General features: G+C 38.4%; 4 protein-coding genes across 4 annotated transcripts; 2 read left to right on the top strand and 2 right to left on the bottom strand.

Annotated features, from left to right (window-relative positions):
• Positions 1-268: 268 nt before the first annotated feature.
• Positions 269-2,288, bottom strand: LOC111496978 (homeobox-leucine zipper protein ATHB-6-like). Its single transcript, XM_023147578.1, has 3 exons — positions 1,738-2,288; positions 1,221-1,597; positions 269-1,119 (listed from the first exon to the last, which is right to left on the bottom strand). Exons 1-3 carry the CDS (start codon positions 1,796-1,798, stop codon positions 571-573), a joined length of 987 nt encoding a protein of 328 aa, XP_023003346.1. The 5' UTR covers positions 1,799-2,288; the 3' UTR covers positions 269-570.
• A 4,973-nt stretch (positions 2,289-7,261) lies between these two features.
• On the bottom strand, positions 7,262-7,651 carry LOC111497414 (classical arabinogalactan protein 4-like). The gene has a single exon (XM_023148199.1). The coding sequence runs from the start codon at positions 7,649-7,651 to the stop codon at positions 7,262-7,264; it is 390 nt and encodes a 129-aa protein (XP_023003967.1).
• A 1,762-nt stretch (positions 7,652-9,413) lies between these two features.
• Positions 9,414-11,203, top strand: LOC111497290 (GLABRA2 expression modulator-like). The gene is made up of 4 exons (XM_023148054.1): positions 9,414-9,705; positions 9,789-9,890; positions 10,652-10,923; positions 11,009-11,203. Exons 1-4 carry the CDS (start codon positions 9,414-9,416, stop codon positions 11,195-11,197), a joined length of 855 nt encoding a protein of 284 aa, XP_023003822.1. The 3' UTR covers positions 11,198-11,203.
• A 5,403-nt stretch (positions 11,204-16,606) lies between these two features.
• LOC111497291 (zinc-finger homeodomain protein 1-like) lies at positions 16,607-17,587 on the top strand. The gene has a single exon (XM_023148055.1). It carries the CDS (start codon positions 16,818-16,820, stop codon positions 17,556-17,558), a length of 741 nt encoding a protein of 246 aa, XP_023003823.1. The 5' UTR covers positions 16,607-16,817; the 3' UTR covers positions 17,559-17,587.
• The last annotated feature ends 712 nt before the right edge of the window (positions 17,588-18,299 follow it).

Here is an 18,299-nt window from a genome sequence, read left to right on the forward strand (position 1 = left end):
AATATATCCAAATAATTTATTTTTATGACTAATTCGGGTATTTAATTAGTAAAAATTAAGATAAAAGATAATCATTTTTAATGATTATAATATATCCAAATAATTAAATATATTAAGTGGCAAGTTTCCAAGTTCCAAAATTGTAATAATAACTTTTAAAAATATCCATCAAGAATTTTATTAAATACAAATTAAAATTTTAAAATTTATTAAATTAAAAAGTTTTAATAGTTTTAAAAAACGAACAATATGAGAATTTGATTTAGTAAAATTGAAAATTAAAAAGAAAAAAAAAAGTGAAATAAAAAAGCAAAAGGGAAGGATTATTTGTTCATTACAACATTCGTTCCTAATCATCGAGATCGAACTCTAAAGTTTCCTTTTTACAGATTCACTCCGGTGAAGACTCTCTCTCTCCACCGTCTTTCTCTCGTCGGAGCTGGCAGCTGCTCCTTCTCCGACCAATCCCACCGTTTTTTTTTTTTATTAATAATAATATCTGCACAATTCAAATTACCAAGACTAGATTATCTCCGGTGATCGGAATTTTTTTTTGGCCGGCGTTTTTCTTTAGTTCCACTGATCGGGGATGCACCATTGCAAAGAGGGAGCTTGTTCATCGGAGAACAAATTGCAGGTCTCTTCTCCACTGAAGAAATTATGCTCTTCAATTTTCACAAATTGTTGTGCATTATTATAAGCAGCCTTTTGAAACGGGAAGCAGTTCAAAGACGACGCCGGAGACGACAGAATTTGGTGGTGGCTTTGAAGGATTCCAGCACCCGCAGATGAAACGACAGCGTTTGGGCTGTTGTCTTCGTTCAATATAGCGCTTGAATCACTGTCCGATGACCCATCTTTGAAATCAGGGAACAACGACACTTCAACTCTCTGATCACCGCCGTCAACGTCAGTGGCGACGGCGGCGGATTTGAAGCTCTCGTAGTTGAAGTCATCGGATTGATCAGAAGCAGCTGGAAGAGAAATAAGATCGACTGGTAGAGAATTGTTGGTTTGTTCTATTAGAAAAGTGTCCGATTCCAAAGCGAAAATCTCTTCCTTTACTGATAAATTGCTCTCCGTCTTCTCTTCCTGAATCTTTGATTTCAATTCCTTAATCTAAAGAATAGAAACAGAAAAACAAAAATCAATACGACAAATTCTATAACCTTAAAAGTTCAGAAAAATTAAAAACAGAGCATCATTATCCTGTTATGGACCTGTTTAAGCAGAGCATCATTATCCTGTTGAAGGGTATCGAAGCTACGCTTGAGAGTGTCATAATTGGCTTTGAGAACGCCATAATCTCTTTCGAGTTGCTTAGTTTTCCAACGGGCTCGGCGGTTTTGGAACCAAACAGCCACTTGCCTCGGTTGCAGGCCAAGTTCTTGAGCGAGCTTCACCTTCCTCTCTGGTTCGAGCTTGTTCTCAATCTCGAATGTTTTCTCTAACACCTTGACTTGATCTACGCCCAGTCTCCTTTTCTTCCCGCCCAAATGACAGTGTTCTTCAATGGACCCTTCTTCTTCGTCTAAGCCCTCCAACATCGACTGAAACTCCATGCCATAAACATGGCGGTTTCTCGGACTCTGTTCCTCTGCAATTAAGTACTGATAAGATTCTTGCAAGTGATTGGGTCCAAAAGGGACAAGAAATAAGATCACATGGGGATGTCGGGAAAATGGAAATTAAGCAGAAAGGAACATATAAAACAAAATTGTTGTTTATATTTAAAACCTGAATTAGGACAGACGGACATCAGAGCGCCCAAGGAATCTGAGCTGCCATGTCTCTTCATGACGGAAGAAATTCAAGAAACAAATCCCAGAATCGGATCAAATCCTGTTAATAAAACTGTCGAGGCGTTGTTTGTTTGAAGTGTAAAGAGAGAATTTTTAGGAGCTCAAACAATGGTTGGAAGTAGCAGACAGGTTTAGAGTTAATGGAAGAAACAGAGGATGTTCCATAAATGAAACTCGGCCGACTCTGTACAAATTCCCTGTTGTTTCTCCTGGATCTTTCTCAATCTTCTTAGATCCTCCTTCCCTCTCTGAACCCATCAAAATTCAGATTCAACCAACAAAACCCAATTCAAATCGACCCTCACGAATGGCGAAATCAAACCCAAAAACTCAGCCTACAGAACAAGAAGAAGAAACAGAGGATTGGTTGATTCATTGCCCAAGAACAACTCTCTCTCTCTCTCTCTCTCTCTCTCTCTCTCTCTTTAATTTGGTCGTTTCTCTCTCTACTGCATTATTAGAGTGCGCAATGAAGATGATGAAGAAGAGGAGGAAGAAGAAGACGAAGACGAGGGCAGTTTCCGCCCGATTACGATTAGACTAATACTTTCTCTCTCTTTAAATAATCCAACTCGTGGTTAGAATCTAACTGTGGTTGGGCTCACTGTAGTTTGAGAAAGCCAAATTCGTCTCAAATTCACACCAAATGCAAATTACGGCCCCCGTCTAAAGCCAACTTTTAAAACGGATGTATAGGGACAGTTTTGGAATTAATAAAAAGGAAAAAATAAATCTCTTTTTGATACTTTGTCTGTGCAGTTATAGCAATCTAAATTTTAAATTAATTAATTATTCTAAGTTTCTGTAAAATATTGTCACGTATTAGATTGGTTGTTAGAAGTTTTATTTTATTTATATTAAATGCTTAAAATGCTTAAAATATTTAATTTGGGTTTGTTTCTGAAATATATTATAATGTTTTTTTTTTGTTTATTTTATCTTATATGAAATGTAGGCTTATTTTTTTACAATGATGAAATTTAGGCCTATTTTAGCAAAATATTTCATCATCTTAGTTCAGTAATAAAATCCAACTATTTACCTTTTTTGAAAAAAAAGTTAATTGAAAATAAGACATTTTTCAAACATATTTTGGCTCAAATTTTTGAAAGATGTGATATGTGAACTGTGGCTTGGCTAGTCGGCTTGGCTATTCGGCTCGGCTCATGAAAGCCGGGAGTGATTTTGTTGAAGTCGACTTAACTAGGCCGCCACTACGTCGGGATCGGGACCGGTACAGTTCATCGCCAGCAAACCGACAGAAATAGAAAACCGATAAATAGTTACTTTCACGTTAGCCTTCCTAAAAAACAAACGAATTCAGATTAGACTTCTTTTTTTTTTTTTTTTTCTTTTATATATATTTTTTTAATTATTTTCAAAATCGTCCATTTTTATTACACAATACAAGTAGAATATTCCATTTAAGACTCCACCTCAAAAATTTTAAACCTCCTTGCTGATACTCGTTCTCTTTTTCAATCGGTGTGGGGTGTCAGAATCCACTCCATTTAGAGCTCAGCGTCCTCCCTGATACTCGTTCCTCTCTTCAATGATATCAGATTTGGTGCAAATGGGTGCAAATTACGTGCACATATGGATACAAATCCATAACCAATTGGTTTGTTCCCAAGATTTGGAAGGATAATTTAAAGAAGAAGAGATGGAAAAAGGATTAGGTGAGAGAGATGAGTTAGGGAGAAAAGAAAGGTGGAGAAGAGTTGAAGAAACAGTATGGATGATGTCCTCAAATTTGTAATTAGAAAGGGACATACTCATTATGCCTTTGACTCCCACAAAAAGACATGCAATTCTCCTCTCTTCTTCTCCACATTCATTGATTTTGGTACTCAAAACTCAAACTCAGACTCAAACCCTCTCTTTCTCTGCCTATCTAACAATTAAACACCTCATGAAGAACCACCACTATTCCCATGCACAAACATGTTTCCAAACCTTCCGCTCCCTGCCCACAATCCCATCAATGTCAATTTCAATCAACAACAAATCTTAAACTATTCATACAACTTCTATAATCTCCCATCATTTCATCATGTATCCAAACACTATACAATCACAATTCTCAACTTTTTCTTTCAAAATAGTTCTTTGGGTGGAAGAAAAAGAGCCCTTTTTCCCTCTCTTTTTTAAAGTGAATATACAAGAAGGTGGGGGAAGTGTTAGGTACATGGTAGCTAGGGTTTAGAGGGGAGAAGAATCTGAACAGAGAGAGAGAGAGAGAGAGGGGGGGAAGAAGCCAAATTAGAAAAAAGGGGCATTGAATTGGGATGTGATGTGTGGTGATGGTTTTTCCCGTAGGGGACACTGATTTAACTCAGACCTTAGTTGTTGTTTTGCATAGGGTTTAGGCAAGAAAAGTATGCGATGGTGTTGGCAAAGCCTAGTCGAGTGGGGTGCTGTACAGTTCTGTTAGGAATCACGGACCTTCACAATGATATAATATTGTCCACTTTGAGCATAAGCTCTCATGTCTTTGCTTTGGAATTCCCCAAAATGTCTCGTACCAATGGAGATAGTATTCCTCATTTATAAATACTTGATCTTCCACTAAATTAACCAATATGGACTCACTCCCAATAATCCTCAACAAGTTCCTATTCCCAAATAAAGTCGGGTTCCATTCAATCCATCGCACCCAGCTGGTTGTAGGGTCCCTCTTGCTTTCTTGGGTCCATTTCTACGTGCTTATTTCAATTCTCATGTGTTTATATATCATAAAACCCTCCACCTTTCGCTCTTATCTTACAATTCAAAGTTTGTGGGAATTAAAAGCTTTAGGGCTTTTCAGAGGTGACGCCTACATTCAATATAATATATTCTACTTGGTTTATGGTCCTCATGTTTCACTATGAATGTGTATACTTGCACTTTTTCCGTTCGGGATTTGAATTTAGTTTCCCACTTTGATAAGAAAGAAGAACGAGTGATAGCAAAGACACTAGATTCTAAAGATAAGATGGATTGTGAGGTCCCACGTCAATTAAAAAGGAGAACGAAACATTGTTTACAGTTAGCCGATATGTCACTTAGTCAAATTTATAGTCAAATTTTGGTCAAAGACTCTTTAGAAACATGATGGAGAGCCCGACATGTGACTTTTGGAACTCCCTTCATGGAAATACATAGAATAGATGAATAATTTTATTTAAAAATAAATGAACTTTGACAAAATAAAAGGAAAATAAAATAATTATTTTTTGGAAAAAGAAATGAGAAATGATATCATTACAGGCTAGCCGACAAATAAGTACAAAGCCGAAATGGGCCGGGTTGTGTAACAGTGTTGAAAAGTAAAAAATCAAAATATGGTCCAAAGTCTATGATGGGCCTATGTGTAAAGGGCCCATCAACTCTGATTATGGTGTCAGCTCAATCCAGATGGATAAGCAATTCTGAATACCGACAAAGTCTATTTATTTATATCTTTGCCCAAAAAGATGAGGTTCAATTTTAGAAAAATACCCCCTCAACTTGTTTGATTTACTAAAATTCCGACGTTTCATGCAACATTTTTCGTTTATTTTTATCGGGATTAGGGCAGAGATTCTCCACAAAAAATTTTGAGGAATCCCCACCCCTCTCACCATCTAAACGGGGAGTCCTCGAGTCCTCTTTCCGTTCGAGATGGATCTCCATGAATAAAATTGACCTCCTCTATTTATGAGGTAGAAAACATGAAGTACTAACACTTTTTTAATGATTGACAAATAAATACACTCCGTTTTATGGGTCGCTTCTCAATGTTTCTCCGTCTTGAATTTGCCTATTTTTAGTCTCTTCAGTCGTGTAATAATACTTTAAAATAGAAAAATGGAATGAAACTTCGGTAAATGTTGACATTATTATTATTATTATTATTTATCATTTAATTAACTTCATTTTTTCCCATTTTGTCTAGATATGACATTGTTATAGTTGCGGAGGCTAAAGTTTTAAATTACATATAATTTGTATAATGTTCATCGAAACGACAGGTGGTGGTGGCATAGATAGGGCCACTGTAACATCAAAAGCTGCCCAAAAAAACACAAGCTCAAAAGGATTAGAACAAAGATGAACAAAGAGCTCTTCACCGTCGCCGTCTCCATCTGCTGTAGCATCTCCACGTCCGTTGCCGAAGTCTACTGCCTCAATGCGTACCCAACAAAGTACATCCTACACACTAATAAATAAAGAATTTGTTAGGAATTACTGACTTCTATCCTGACATGATATTGTTAAGCCTAAACTCTAGTTATTTTTCTTTTTTTAAAAGACCTCAAACAGAGAGATATTCCTCAAATTCATGATAAAATTTTCTAAATGAGCCGAAATAGATTTCCTCCGCAGAAGTTGACTTTTCTCCTCCGGTAACAGAATATTTTGCCAGCGACGGAATTGGCGGCGGTGGCGGAAGAGGGGAATAAGGGCTTTGAGGAATACGTTGGCTCTTCTTCAGCGAAGGCACAATTACAAGTGGGGATGAGGAATTCGATGAGAGATCGGCAGAGCGGCCATGAATGGACTTGTTTTTGACAGTCCACGGCGGCGATGACGGCGGGGTAAGTGGCCATATGGTGGCGATCAATCAAGTAAAGAGAAGAAGAAAGATAAGATTTTTAATGTTGATATGCAGAAGGGGGACTAAGGGTTTAAAAAGTGAACCCAAATGAATGGCTCGAAGTCAAATATTTGGCTTGGAAAAAAAAGCTCTCACTCCTTTACAACCATCATCATTTGTTCAACAATTCAATCATTATTTGAAGTTGGGCAATTAAGCCGCCCAATAGGCATTCTCATCCATCTATCTCCGCCACTAGAGTTCAACGCCGCCCCCAGGCGCTGCCGGTCTGGACCGTTTCCTATTGTGGCCCATTCCGCAATAAGGGGAATGAAAATCGCCAAGTGGTCGTTGGAAAATTATTTAAAAGTATTTTGTTTTATTATTAATTGAGGGTTATAAATAAAATAGAAACAAACAAGTTTCCAAGTAAAAGGTGGAAGAAGATGAACACAAGGAAACCGTGGGTTGTCGTTGGAATTTGATACCATTCATTAGACCGTGTCATCACAATTGTTTATTGTTAGATGAATACAACTCTCTATGATATTATCTACTTTGAATCTAAGCTATCGTAACCTTGTTTTAGACTTCTCCAAAATATTTCATATCAATAGAAAGAGTATTATTTGATTATAAATAAATAATCATTTTTTAAATTAGTGAAATGGAACTTTCTATCGTCTAACATTTATAAACACCGATAAAAAATGAAACTCTTATTCATCATCTTAAATCGGATGTACAAAGGATTCATTTCTCCTAAATTTAAATGAATATAAATGAGTTCATCACAACAACAAAAGAATCCTCAAATAATCATTACTATCAAAATACAAAAAACACACAACAGATAATATAAATAAATCGAAACCATATTCAAATGCACTCCCATCATCTAGGCTGCTAACATCACTGCCAACAGGCTTCCAGCCACAGCCATCCCCAACGTACCCGCTCTGCCGATCTGCGATGCTGCTCCGGTTGGGTTGTCTGCTGGCGGTCCTTCCGGCGCTGATGAAGGAGGAGAAGCGACACGTGGCACAACAGGACCACCGGCAGGAGACCCAGAAGGAGTAATTGGAGCTGGAGTAGGCGTACTAGTCTCCGGAGCGGGTGTGGGCGACGCCGGACTCGAAGAAGGAGCCGGCGTGGCTGGTGCCGGTGGTAGAGGCTGTGAAGGACCCTGAGTCGGTGCTGGTGCCGGTACCGGCGCCGGCGCCTGAGCCATACACGTGGCTGCCAACAAAGCAAGAACCATAATAAATCGAACCCCAGAGAATCCCATCGTCTTTACAGGAAAGAAAAATGAAAAGCGCCAAACGACAGCAGAATCGAACACGTTGGCTCACGGAATTTGCTTTGCTTCTAATCCATTGTTCTGCATATAAATAGGCTAGACGAATCCGATGCATGTAAACCAAGTACGCGAGCAATCCAGATTCTGACACGTGTACTAATTGAACTATGACAACCCTGATCAAAATCACACATTTGTACATGACATAATCCACCAGTTGGATCCGCCACGTGTCGCTTATAGACATGTCGGTGGACATGGCTTTCTTGTCTCTTACCGTGTTCCAGTCGTACACGGCGTAGCCAGATAGTTTGCAATTTTCTGATAAACGTTAGTTCAGGCCAGGATGTCAAAATACGAGTACAGGTGGCGGAATATCATTGGATCAGACTGCCGCAAATTCCAAGAACATGCATTTATTTCCGTTGAAATATTTAATTCATATTTTGCGTGTATGTAGCCGTTGAGGCGTTTGCGGAAAGAAAGTGGAGTTTGGTAACCGCCAGAAATGGAAAAAGATCAAATTATTTTCAATTCCACCTCCGGAAAATGAAGTATTTAAAATTGTGGCCCTAATTTAATTCATCTGTATTGTCTAAGTTGATTTAGTATAATAAATGGGAGCTAAAAAAAATAAAATTTCCATGGTATGCATAAAAATATCATATTATTATTAAGTTAAAAAATTGTTAATGTATGACCATATATATTATTTAACCCATAAACCAAAGTTAAAAACATGATTTCTAACATTTGGTATTAGAGTCATACTTGAACTTAACCATGAAAATAAAATCCTCAAATATTAAACAAAGAATTGCGAGTCTTGAAGGTGTAGTCAAAAGTGACTTAAGTGTCGAACAAATGGTGTACTTTGTTCGAGGGCTCTAGAGAAAAAAGTCGAGTCTCGATTAAGGAGAGGCTATTCGAAAGCTCCATAAACCTCAGGGGAGGTTTATAATGTACTTTGTTTAAGGAGAGAATTATTGGGAGTGAGTCTTACATTGGCTAAGTTAGGGATTGATCATGTGCTTATAAGTGAGGAATACTATCTCCGATAGTATGAGGCCTTTTGGGGAAGCCGAAACCAAAGCGATGAGAGCTTATGTTCAAAATAGACAAAACCATCTTAAAAGTTTGATTTTTTTCTTCTCTTACTATCATTATTTCATTAGTAAATTCATACATGGCCGTTATTTTAATATTTAATGACAATTGTTTTTATGAATACATATATATTTTTTTAATATTATCCATTTGGGGTATTGTGAATGTTTGATTAATCCACCACGTCTAGATAGTGTGAAAGTTATCTTATTTATAATCAGATGAATTACAAGAATATGGAAACAGTAATAAATGGAAATAATAATAAATGGAAAGATAGATATGATAATAAGGCAATAATAACACATCAAATATAATATATATGATAAACTATAATTTATTACTATGATTTAAAAGCCTTTTAAAGGACGTTTCTTTTTATTTAATTTGTTGGAATTGAAAATTTAAAAAGCTCCTAAGATTACAAATAGAATTATCCTAAAATTAGGTTATTGCATGGGAAATGGAGAAAGAAATTGGAAGAAGGTGGATGATGTAAAGGCGTCGGCACGAGATCCAATTAGGTTGAGGTGCGCGCTAAAAAGTAGGGACGGGGGGGTGTTCATGGTCCAATTAGCCTTTGTTGTATTTGGAAGTTTGGTTGGAGTAAAATAGAGGAACACAGACTCCGAAAACTGTGTTAATGGAGAAGCCGAAGCAGGAGGAGGGTGGGAAGAAAGGTCCGATCTCGACGAGCCCAAGATCCGATGGAAAAGAGGAGGGAGATGGGAATTGGGGGAATTTGGTGATGGAGTCAGAGCGTCAGGTTCCGAGGCAGAACGAACAAGGTGCGATTTCAACGCCGTGTTCGGGGTCCAAGAAATCGGTGCATTGGAGCAACGATTTGGTGACCCAATCTCCTTCTGTTGCTTGCAATGCTTACGGGTCGAATCCGCATGCTTCTTCGCCTCCTTCCTCTTCAACTTCCATCAAGGGTATTTTAATGTGCGGCTATGTTTGCTTCTTTTGTGTGAGTTGTAGCACCCTTGTGGTAAATGTTTCAATGCGTTTTGATCAGAGACGGTGGATTCTTTATGGACCGTGCTTGGGAGATGGGGAAAGCAAGTCGGGGAAGCTACCAAAAAGGCCGAGGATCTGGCTGGCAACACGTGGCAACATTGTATGTTTTTTTTTGTTTTTGGTATTGCTATTCATTTACCTAATTGCGGCTGAAAAGGACAAACTATTCCCTTTATTATCCAATTTTCCCCAAGGAAGTGAGCAAAAATTGTCATGTTTAAAGGTTGGTCTACTCCTACCATTTTGGTTTGTTTGTTTTTGTTCATTTTATAAATATAAAAATATGGATATCTCTCATTAACGAACAGAGTTTTAGAATTTTTTAGGGTAAACTTGAAAGGAAAAATTTAAAAAGGATAATATCTAATAGCGGTGAGTACCAGTAAGAACATTAGATCCAGAAGGGGTGTGGATTGTGAGATCTCACATCGATTGGAGAGAGGAACGAGTGCCAACGAGTAAATTGTGAGACCCCACTCGGTTGGAGAGGGGAATGAATCATTCCTGATAAGAGTGTGAAAACCTCGTTCCTAGTTTTTTTTAAAACAGTGAAGCTTACAACGATACGAAACGAAAAAGAGAAAATATCTACTAGGGATGAGCTTGGGATATTATAAATGTTTAAAATATCTACTAAAGGTGGACTTGGTGTTTACACATGGTATCAGAGTTAGACATCAGACCGTCTATTACAAAAGGTTTGGGGATGGATTGTAAGATTCCACATCCGTTCCAGAAGAAACAAAACATTTCTTATGAGAATATAGAAACCTCTCTTTAGCGAACGTTTTTTAAAATAATGAATATTGATATTAATGTTGTATGATATGATTGAAAGTTGGGCATACTTTCATGAATCAGTGAAAACAAGTCCAAGTTTTGCGGACGCAGCACTGGGAAGAATTGCACAAGTGACCAAAGTATTGGCAGAAGGTGGGTACGACAACATTTTCCAACAAACCTTCGATACAACACCCGAGGAAAAACTCCAAAGCTCGTTTTCATGTTACTTGTCAACCTCTGTCGGTCCTGTTATGGGCGTATTATACGTATCTACGGCCAAGCTTGCATACTGTAGCAACAATCCCCTTTCATACAAGTCCGACGGCAAAACCGAATGGAGCTATTACAAGGTATTGGGCTTCTAAAAAAATTAAAACTTTCGTAACCCCACATGCTTATGAACATATTCGATCTTTATTGAAAAAAAAAAAACAGGTAATCATCCCATTACAGCAGCTAAAGGCAGTGAATCCTTCCTCAAGCGGAATGAATCCTGCTGAAAAGTACATACAGATAATCTCTGGTGACAACCATGAATTTTGGTTCATGGGGTTCTTGAACTACAATGGTGCTGTGGAATGCCTGCAGGAGATACCTGAGTTGCGAGCTATACAGCCGGTGTAATTGAGTGTACATGGTGTCTTCCTTTTCGTACAGATTATTTCATTCTTTCATCGTGCCACTAAAACTGTTTGCTATCATAATTGGGCAAATTTTTTAAAGGAATGATAGGGTTCATCATAGTCTGATGCCTCTTGTTCTACTTCTTTTCTGGGCCTGTTCTATCGAGACAAGTGAGCCCAAGCCTATCTTCGTCAAGCCCATCACTTTTTGGGTGCGATGGAATTTTCTTTTTTTCTTTAATCATGTCATCACATAAATAGTCCTGAAATATTCTCCTAAAATGGATGTCTTTAGGCTTTAACAGCTCACACTCTCATCAAATCTACAAAGTATGCAATTGTATTGTATGATTAAATGATTGCATTTTGGTAACGCAATTCTGTCATGATTATAGTTTTAATGTAATATAAGCTTCCTATTAACACCTATCTATCGAACTTTTCATTAAGGTATGTCGGTGTTTGCTTTTGTTCAATTTAAGCTATCATGGGTTCGTATTTAGTCTCCTTTTTGTCCCTAGAAGAAATTATTCAATTGTTTTAATCATCCCTTTGGAAGAAGATGAGTGTATGGCATTAATGCCAACCCTAACCCATCTTGAAACCCTAATCAAGTTTCAATTTCTTACTCGATTCATTTGGAAATGGTATCAAAATCAGGTATCGGGTGGTGTGTCAGCGAGGACATTGATCCCAAAAAGGTGTATTGTGTGATTCTATTGTAGAGGAGAACCAAGTATTTCTTATGAGAGTGGAAATCTCTCGCTAATAGTCGGATATGTACAAATGATATCAGAGATAGGTACCAGGCGAGGATGCTAATCTCCAAAGAGGTGGATTGTGGGCGGTGTGCCAGTGAGAATATTGATCCCTAAAAGGGTGAATTGTGAGATCTCACATAAGTTGGAGAGTGGAACAAACTATTTCATATTAAGTGTGGAAACTTCTCCCAAATAGACGAGAATCTAAATAAGACAATATCGGTACGTTAGTTAGTGAGTGAGTGAGTTAGAGTTTGATGTTAATAATTTTGATGATGAAGATGGGGGAGAGGGATGGAATGATTATTCCATTAAGGTACACAAAGTAGATGGTAGTGGGGGAAGCACTTGGCGGTGTCAACCCCAAATATGGAAGCATATAATGGAAGTTTCATATGCTGTAATCTTCCCCAGACATGCCCACCTAATCCTCTTCATCTTGGGTTTAGATGGCATTCATATTGGTAAATTAGAATTGAAGTAAATGTCAACGAAAGCAGTGTCTCGCATGGTGGCAATGTCAGAGGTAGGGGGAGGAGGTGGGGCTGAGTTAGTGAGCGAGAAGCAAGCTGAGGGGGTCTGTGGTGTGGCCTGGTGTGGTCTGCTCTGGGGGCCACTGCTTATGAAAAGGCTGCAAAAGAATATTGAAATGGAAATCACGGTCGTCCCACTCCTTCTCCCGTCCTGTCACAATCCACCCTCCCTTTTTCCCGCAATTCCCTCTCTCTTTTTTCTACCGTTTTCAATTTCCCCGTCCCGTTCTTACTCCCACTTAAAAAAAAAAAAGATGGTAACTTTATTTTTAGCGGAGAAGGAAGAGGAAGTGTGGTTATTTTCTCATGCAATTTCGTGTTTTTTAGCGGTTTCCCGCCAGCTGACAGATCCCCCACCAAAAAACAAAACAGAGACGAGGGTGGATGGAGATGTTTTTGTTGATGATGTGATGTGAGCCAAAGAGAAAGACTGTGTTTCTTTCCCTCTTTCCCTTTGTGTGTGTAAACAGTAAAGACATGATTAAGGATTGGGTTGGGTTTGGTTTGGTCTGGTCTGGTTGCATGTCAGCTGCACGTCCCGTCAGATGTGTCTGTCTGAGTCTCGGTCCGTTTGGTTTGGTTTGGGTGTGCGTTTGAGGGTCACATGTTCATCTTTGCCCCTTTTAATGGATCATCAATCGCCATGCCTCCGGAACTTGAACCCTCTTCTCCCACTCATTAGTGCTTTCCTCTCCACTTCAACCCATCCAACTCCTTTCCTTTTCCCTCACTTTTTTTCATTTCTCTCCCATACAACATACGCCCACCTACACATTTTTCTTTTTCTGATTTTGTTTGTAATGAACACAATTAAAATATACGGATACAAATAAATCAATTTGTAAAGAAAATTTTGGAATCGATAATCTTTAAATTATGATAAATTTAGTAGATTTAATAAAATAAGCTAACAAAATTGGTTTGATAATGATCTACTATGGAAATATGTAAAAATACATAAACAAATAGAATTAAAAATTTAAATAATTAAGATTGAACATATTTGAATTGTATGTGAAAGGGAAGAAGGAGGTTAAAGGTTTAAGATAGTTAAATTTGGGAGGTTTAGCTTAAAAATTTGATATTATTTGATGAACACTAGAAATCCAGGCAGCTAGAGATGGAAACACAGTAGGAATGCAAAATAGGTACAGAAAAATTGGCAAGGCAGCCATGATTCGAGAAAGCTGACTCATGTTCGACAATAACTTCTGGTCCGAGTTATCAAATCTGGTTCGTTGTATAGTAAAAAAAACTGTAACTTTCGACTGCACCAAACAATTCTTAGAGCGATAAAAGAAAGAAACATTTTCATTGTTACAGAGAAGATACGAAAAATCATTGTCTGGAAGCAACCAAAATCGAATGGGTTTTGGTGGTTTCGTGCGTGCCACTTATTAAATCCATGCACACAACAAATTACATGGCAGACAAAAAAAAAAAAAAAACAAGCCTTGGAATTCAACTAATCATAATACCCATTTGTTTAGAACACAAAATCACAAGAAAAGTTGTGTTTTTTCCACAAGGGTTTCCTCAAATATGAAAAGGGTTTTGTTTAAAAATGGGTCAAAAGCTAATTATTTGTGTGTTTAAGTTGAAATAATTGAAGGGTATTGATGATTTTGATGTGATTAGACTGGAATGCCTTGGAATTTTATCTTTTTCTTGTTTTTGTCTGTGTTTCCATTGAATTTAGGGGTGTTTTTTGGTGTTCTACCTCAAGCATTTGGAAGTGTGTGTGTGTTTGTGTGTGTCTCTCATTTCTCTCTCTTCCTCGGGAAAGGTTTGGCTTTTTGTTATCAAATAAGCGTCAGCACTGCGATGGGACGACTGAGATTAACCTACTCGACTTAAATTAATTAATTTTTTATATTTCTTTTTCATTTGTTTTCTTACAATAATCTGTGAAAAAAAAAAAAAAAAGACAAAAACAAAAAGGTGAAATTTAAGAACATAATTCTTGTCCCTTTGTCTATCGGTCTCATTTTCATAGCTACCCGTTCAAGATTGTTGAGAGAGTAGTTTTACACGTTGACTAATTAAAGAAAAAATTAAGGTTATTAATAAGAAAAACTATATCCATTGGGATGAGACATTTTGAGACTCGTCACTTTAACTTAGCCATGTCATAAAACTCTAAATGTCAAACAAAAAAGTTGTAAGCTTCGAAAGTGTAGTTCAAAATGATTAAAGTGTCGAACAAAAGGTGTAACAAATTATGTATTTTGTTCGACGACTCCATAAAAGAGTTGAGGTTCGATTAAGAGGAGATTGTTTGAGGGTTCATAGGCCTCAGAGAAAGCTCTATGGTGTACTTTGTTCGATGAGAGGATTGTTGAGTATTGTTGGGAGAGAAGTCCAACATTGGCTAATTCCCTTTGTTCGAGGGCTCTAAAGGAGTCAAGTCTCAATTAAGGGAGCCCTCCCATGATTTCTAACCCGACATAAATTTAATTATATGGTGGTTCTCTTCATTAACCTAACCAAAGTGTTAATGGAGTCCCTAGGATTAAAAGGGCAGACAAGATGAGATGGTGACGACAAGGCCCAACAAAACTCTAGAGCCGAAAGGGTAAGAGAGTGAGTGAAGTTGTGAGGATGAGACGCCATAAATAGAGAATCAAAGGCGAAGCAACAGACAAAAGGACAGCCTACATAAACAAGTTAAAAACAGTGGCATGTTAAATTGAGAGCAGCATGCATAGGCAATGAAGAAACAAGGTTAAATCCTATTGTATTAGGGTTTGAGATTAGGGAGTTTATTTTTGTGGCATGCACACACACACTCATAATGTTTGCTTTCTTTAGAGTCTATAATCATATTCCCCATCACAATTTTTTACTTAATTAAGCAATAACTTTATGTCTAGCCTTCATTATTCACTCTTTCTAGGTTTCGTTTATCTAAGCAGTTTGCAACTGTTTCACACGGTTCTTCGTGCCCTTACCTTTAAGCTGCATTAACGTTTGATGAGTTTGTCGCAATTTAAATCTTAATTTCACTCATGTTTGGTAACTTGTTTTATTTGTATTTTGTTCCAAGTAAATTTGTCATGTTTTAATTTTATCCCCTTTTTGGGAGACGTGGACAGGGTTATGATTTAATGGAGTTGCTAATCCTAAACAGAATCGATAAGATACTAGTAGATATTGTCTGTTTTGTCTATTATGTATCGTGAAACACACCTCTATTAGAGAGAGGTTTTCACACTGTTAGAAATATTTTGTTCTCCTTACAACTGATGTGGGATCTCACAATCCACCCCCTTTGGAAATTCGCATCCTCGCTGCACAAGCTCACTGCTAGCAAATAATGTCTGCTTTGGACTGTTACGTACCACCGTTAGTCTTATGGTTTTAAAACGCATTTACTGAGAAGAGGTTTCTACATTCTTAATGAATGTTTCGTTCCCCTGCAACTAGATAGATAGGATCTGATGAAACCAAAATATAAATTTAAATAATGAAATTAATTGATTGGATACTAATACGATTATGATATTTACGGAAATAATTAGAAAAAAAAAGTGCCGTTCGTGGGATTTAATTAAGAATTAAAATGCATTTCCTTTGTAAGACAGCAAAGTGAGTGGCTTTGGTTGGTAAGATTGTGACACTTCTACAACACTCCACACCACCACCATTTTTCTGTCCGAGGAAGCGCGTAGTTCAGACGCGCCACTAATAGAAGGTGTGCTAAAAAACAAAAGCAGAGGTTATCCATCCCCTTAGCTCAAACCCTGGATTAGGGACACGGTGGTATTTAATGCTTGTTGACGCCAAGAGCGCGTCACCCATGTCGGAGATGATTGCACGTAGGCAGCTGCCTTAAATGCCGACAATTTATTTTTTCCTACGTAATTCCGTGTCATTGTCTTCAAACACCCACACTGAATCTTCATATTTGTTTCACACCATTACACCCACGCGCCACCCCACGCTCCGTCCACTGTCTTTCTGAAAGCAACCCACCTCACCTCACGTCGGTCCGTTTCAGAGTCGTTTTGAGTTACAGCGCGTGGCCTTCAGTCTCTCTCTTCTTGTAAATTAGAAATTCACCCTTTTTTGTTACCTTTTTACTGCGCAGTAATTTAAAACTTGGGGGGCGGGAGATTTATTTGGTAGGGAGTGGGATTAAGAAACGGCAAAGTATATGAAGGCCTGTGAAGAAGGACAGCTTTTTTTTTTGCAGAGTGGAAAAATGATGGCCACATTTTCTCACTCCTCTTATCTTCTCCTCTCAAATCTCCCTTAAACTTCTTCTCACCATCTTTTTCTCAATTCCCCCTTTTCCAATTTCATTTTTTTCGCCTCCGATTCCGCCATGGATTTCGAAGATCAAGATGACCACGACGACGACATGGACATGGCGGCGGCCGCGGCAGCGAGTTACGACCCTTTACAGGGTAACTCAGGTGGGCGAGTCAAAACCCCAAGCAGTACGGACCCAAGTGGACAGAGGAAACCCAAGTACAGAGAGTGCTTAAAGAATCACGCGGTTGGCATTGGAGGTCACGCCCTTGACGGCTGCGGCGAATTTCTAGCATCTGGAGCTGAAGGAACTCTCGACGCTCTTAAATGCGCCGCCTGCAACTGCCACCGCAACTTCCACCGCAAGGAGACGGATAACCTCAACGCCACCGCGGTTGGTGTTGGACTTGGAATCGCAGAGCCATTTCTATTGCCACACCCGAGTCAGTTCTCTCCTTACTACCGAACCCCAGCTGGGTACCTCCACGTGGCACCACACCACAGACCTCTAGCTCTCCCCTCCACCTCCGGCGGCGGCGGCGGTTGCACCCTGAGCAGGGAGGAGCAGGAGGACATGTCGAATCCGAGCGGTGGCGGGGGAGGGAGTAGCAGCTTAGGGAGGAAGAGATTTAGAACAAAGTTCACACAAGAACAGAAGGACAGAATGCTGGGACTGGCGGAGACATTGGGGTGGAGGATCCAAAAACACGACGAGGCGTTGGTGCAGCAGTTCTGTAACGAGACCGGAGTGAAGCGGCACGTGCTTAAAGTGTGGATGCATAATAACAAGAACACTCTTGGTAAGAAACCCTAGAATCAAACCCATCAAAAAAAAAAAAAAAAGTTTTATCTTCTGGGATTTTTGAATTTAGGGCTCCATCATTTTCATCTCCAATTCTCTACATTCTTCTTTGTTTTCTGGGTCGTGTTAATTAATTGGAATATGGATATCTAATATATCCAATTATTATTATTATTTGTAGGTTTAATTTATATTAATTATTAGTATGCCTTAATTGTTCATTTTCTATTGTTAATTAATTAAACCTTTTTTTAGTCTTGAAAAAGTTGACTTAATTCACTTTTTTCTCTTTCGTGGAATCTAAGAAAAGAAAACAGAACGGGATTTGGGACTAACACCAACGTGTTTGATCCTACACTGTTCAAGAAAGCTCTTGAAACGCCCTTTGTTGTTGCCATTTATATCCTCTTCCTTCAAGAAGCTAGGCATGCCCGCCATGGGGATCATTAGCTAGGCATGCCCTCCATGGGTATCATCAGCTAGGCATGCCCGCCATGGATATCATCCATCTCCCACTTCTCTTCTCAACGTTAATTTCTTTCTCTACGTCATTAATGTTGTTAATTATTTTGTGGGTTTTGGGATTAAAAGAAAAAAAAAAACATATGGGGTTGTTTTTGTGATGTGTTGGATATTATTGGTCGACAGATCCAATGTTTTGGTCTCGAACACTTTTCGTTTTCATCTGTTCTCTAAGGGAACATGTGGGCACTCCTAGCTGCCACATTTTTGTTTTAAATCTTTTCTCTTAAA

The sequence above is a fragment of the Cucurbita maxima genome, unplaced genomic scaffold, assembly GCF_002738345.1.
Source record: "Cucurbita maxima cultivar Rimu unplaced genomic scaffold, Cmax_1.0 Cma_Scf00023, whole genome shotgun sequence".
NCBI classification, from domain to species: Eukaryota; Viridiplantae; Streptophyta; class Magnoliopsida; order Cucurbitales; family Cucurbitaceae; genus Cucurbita; species Cucurbita maxima.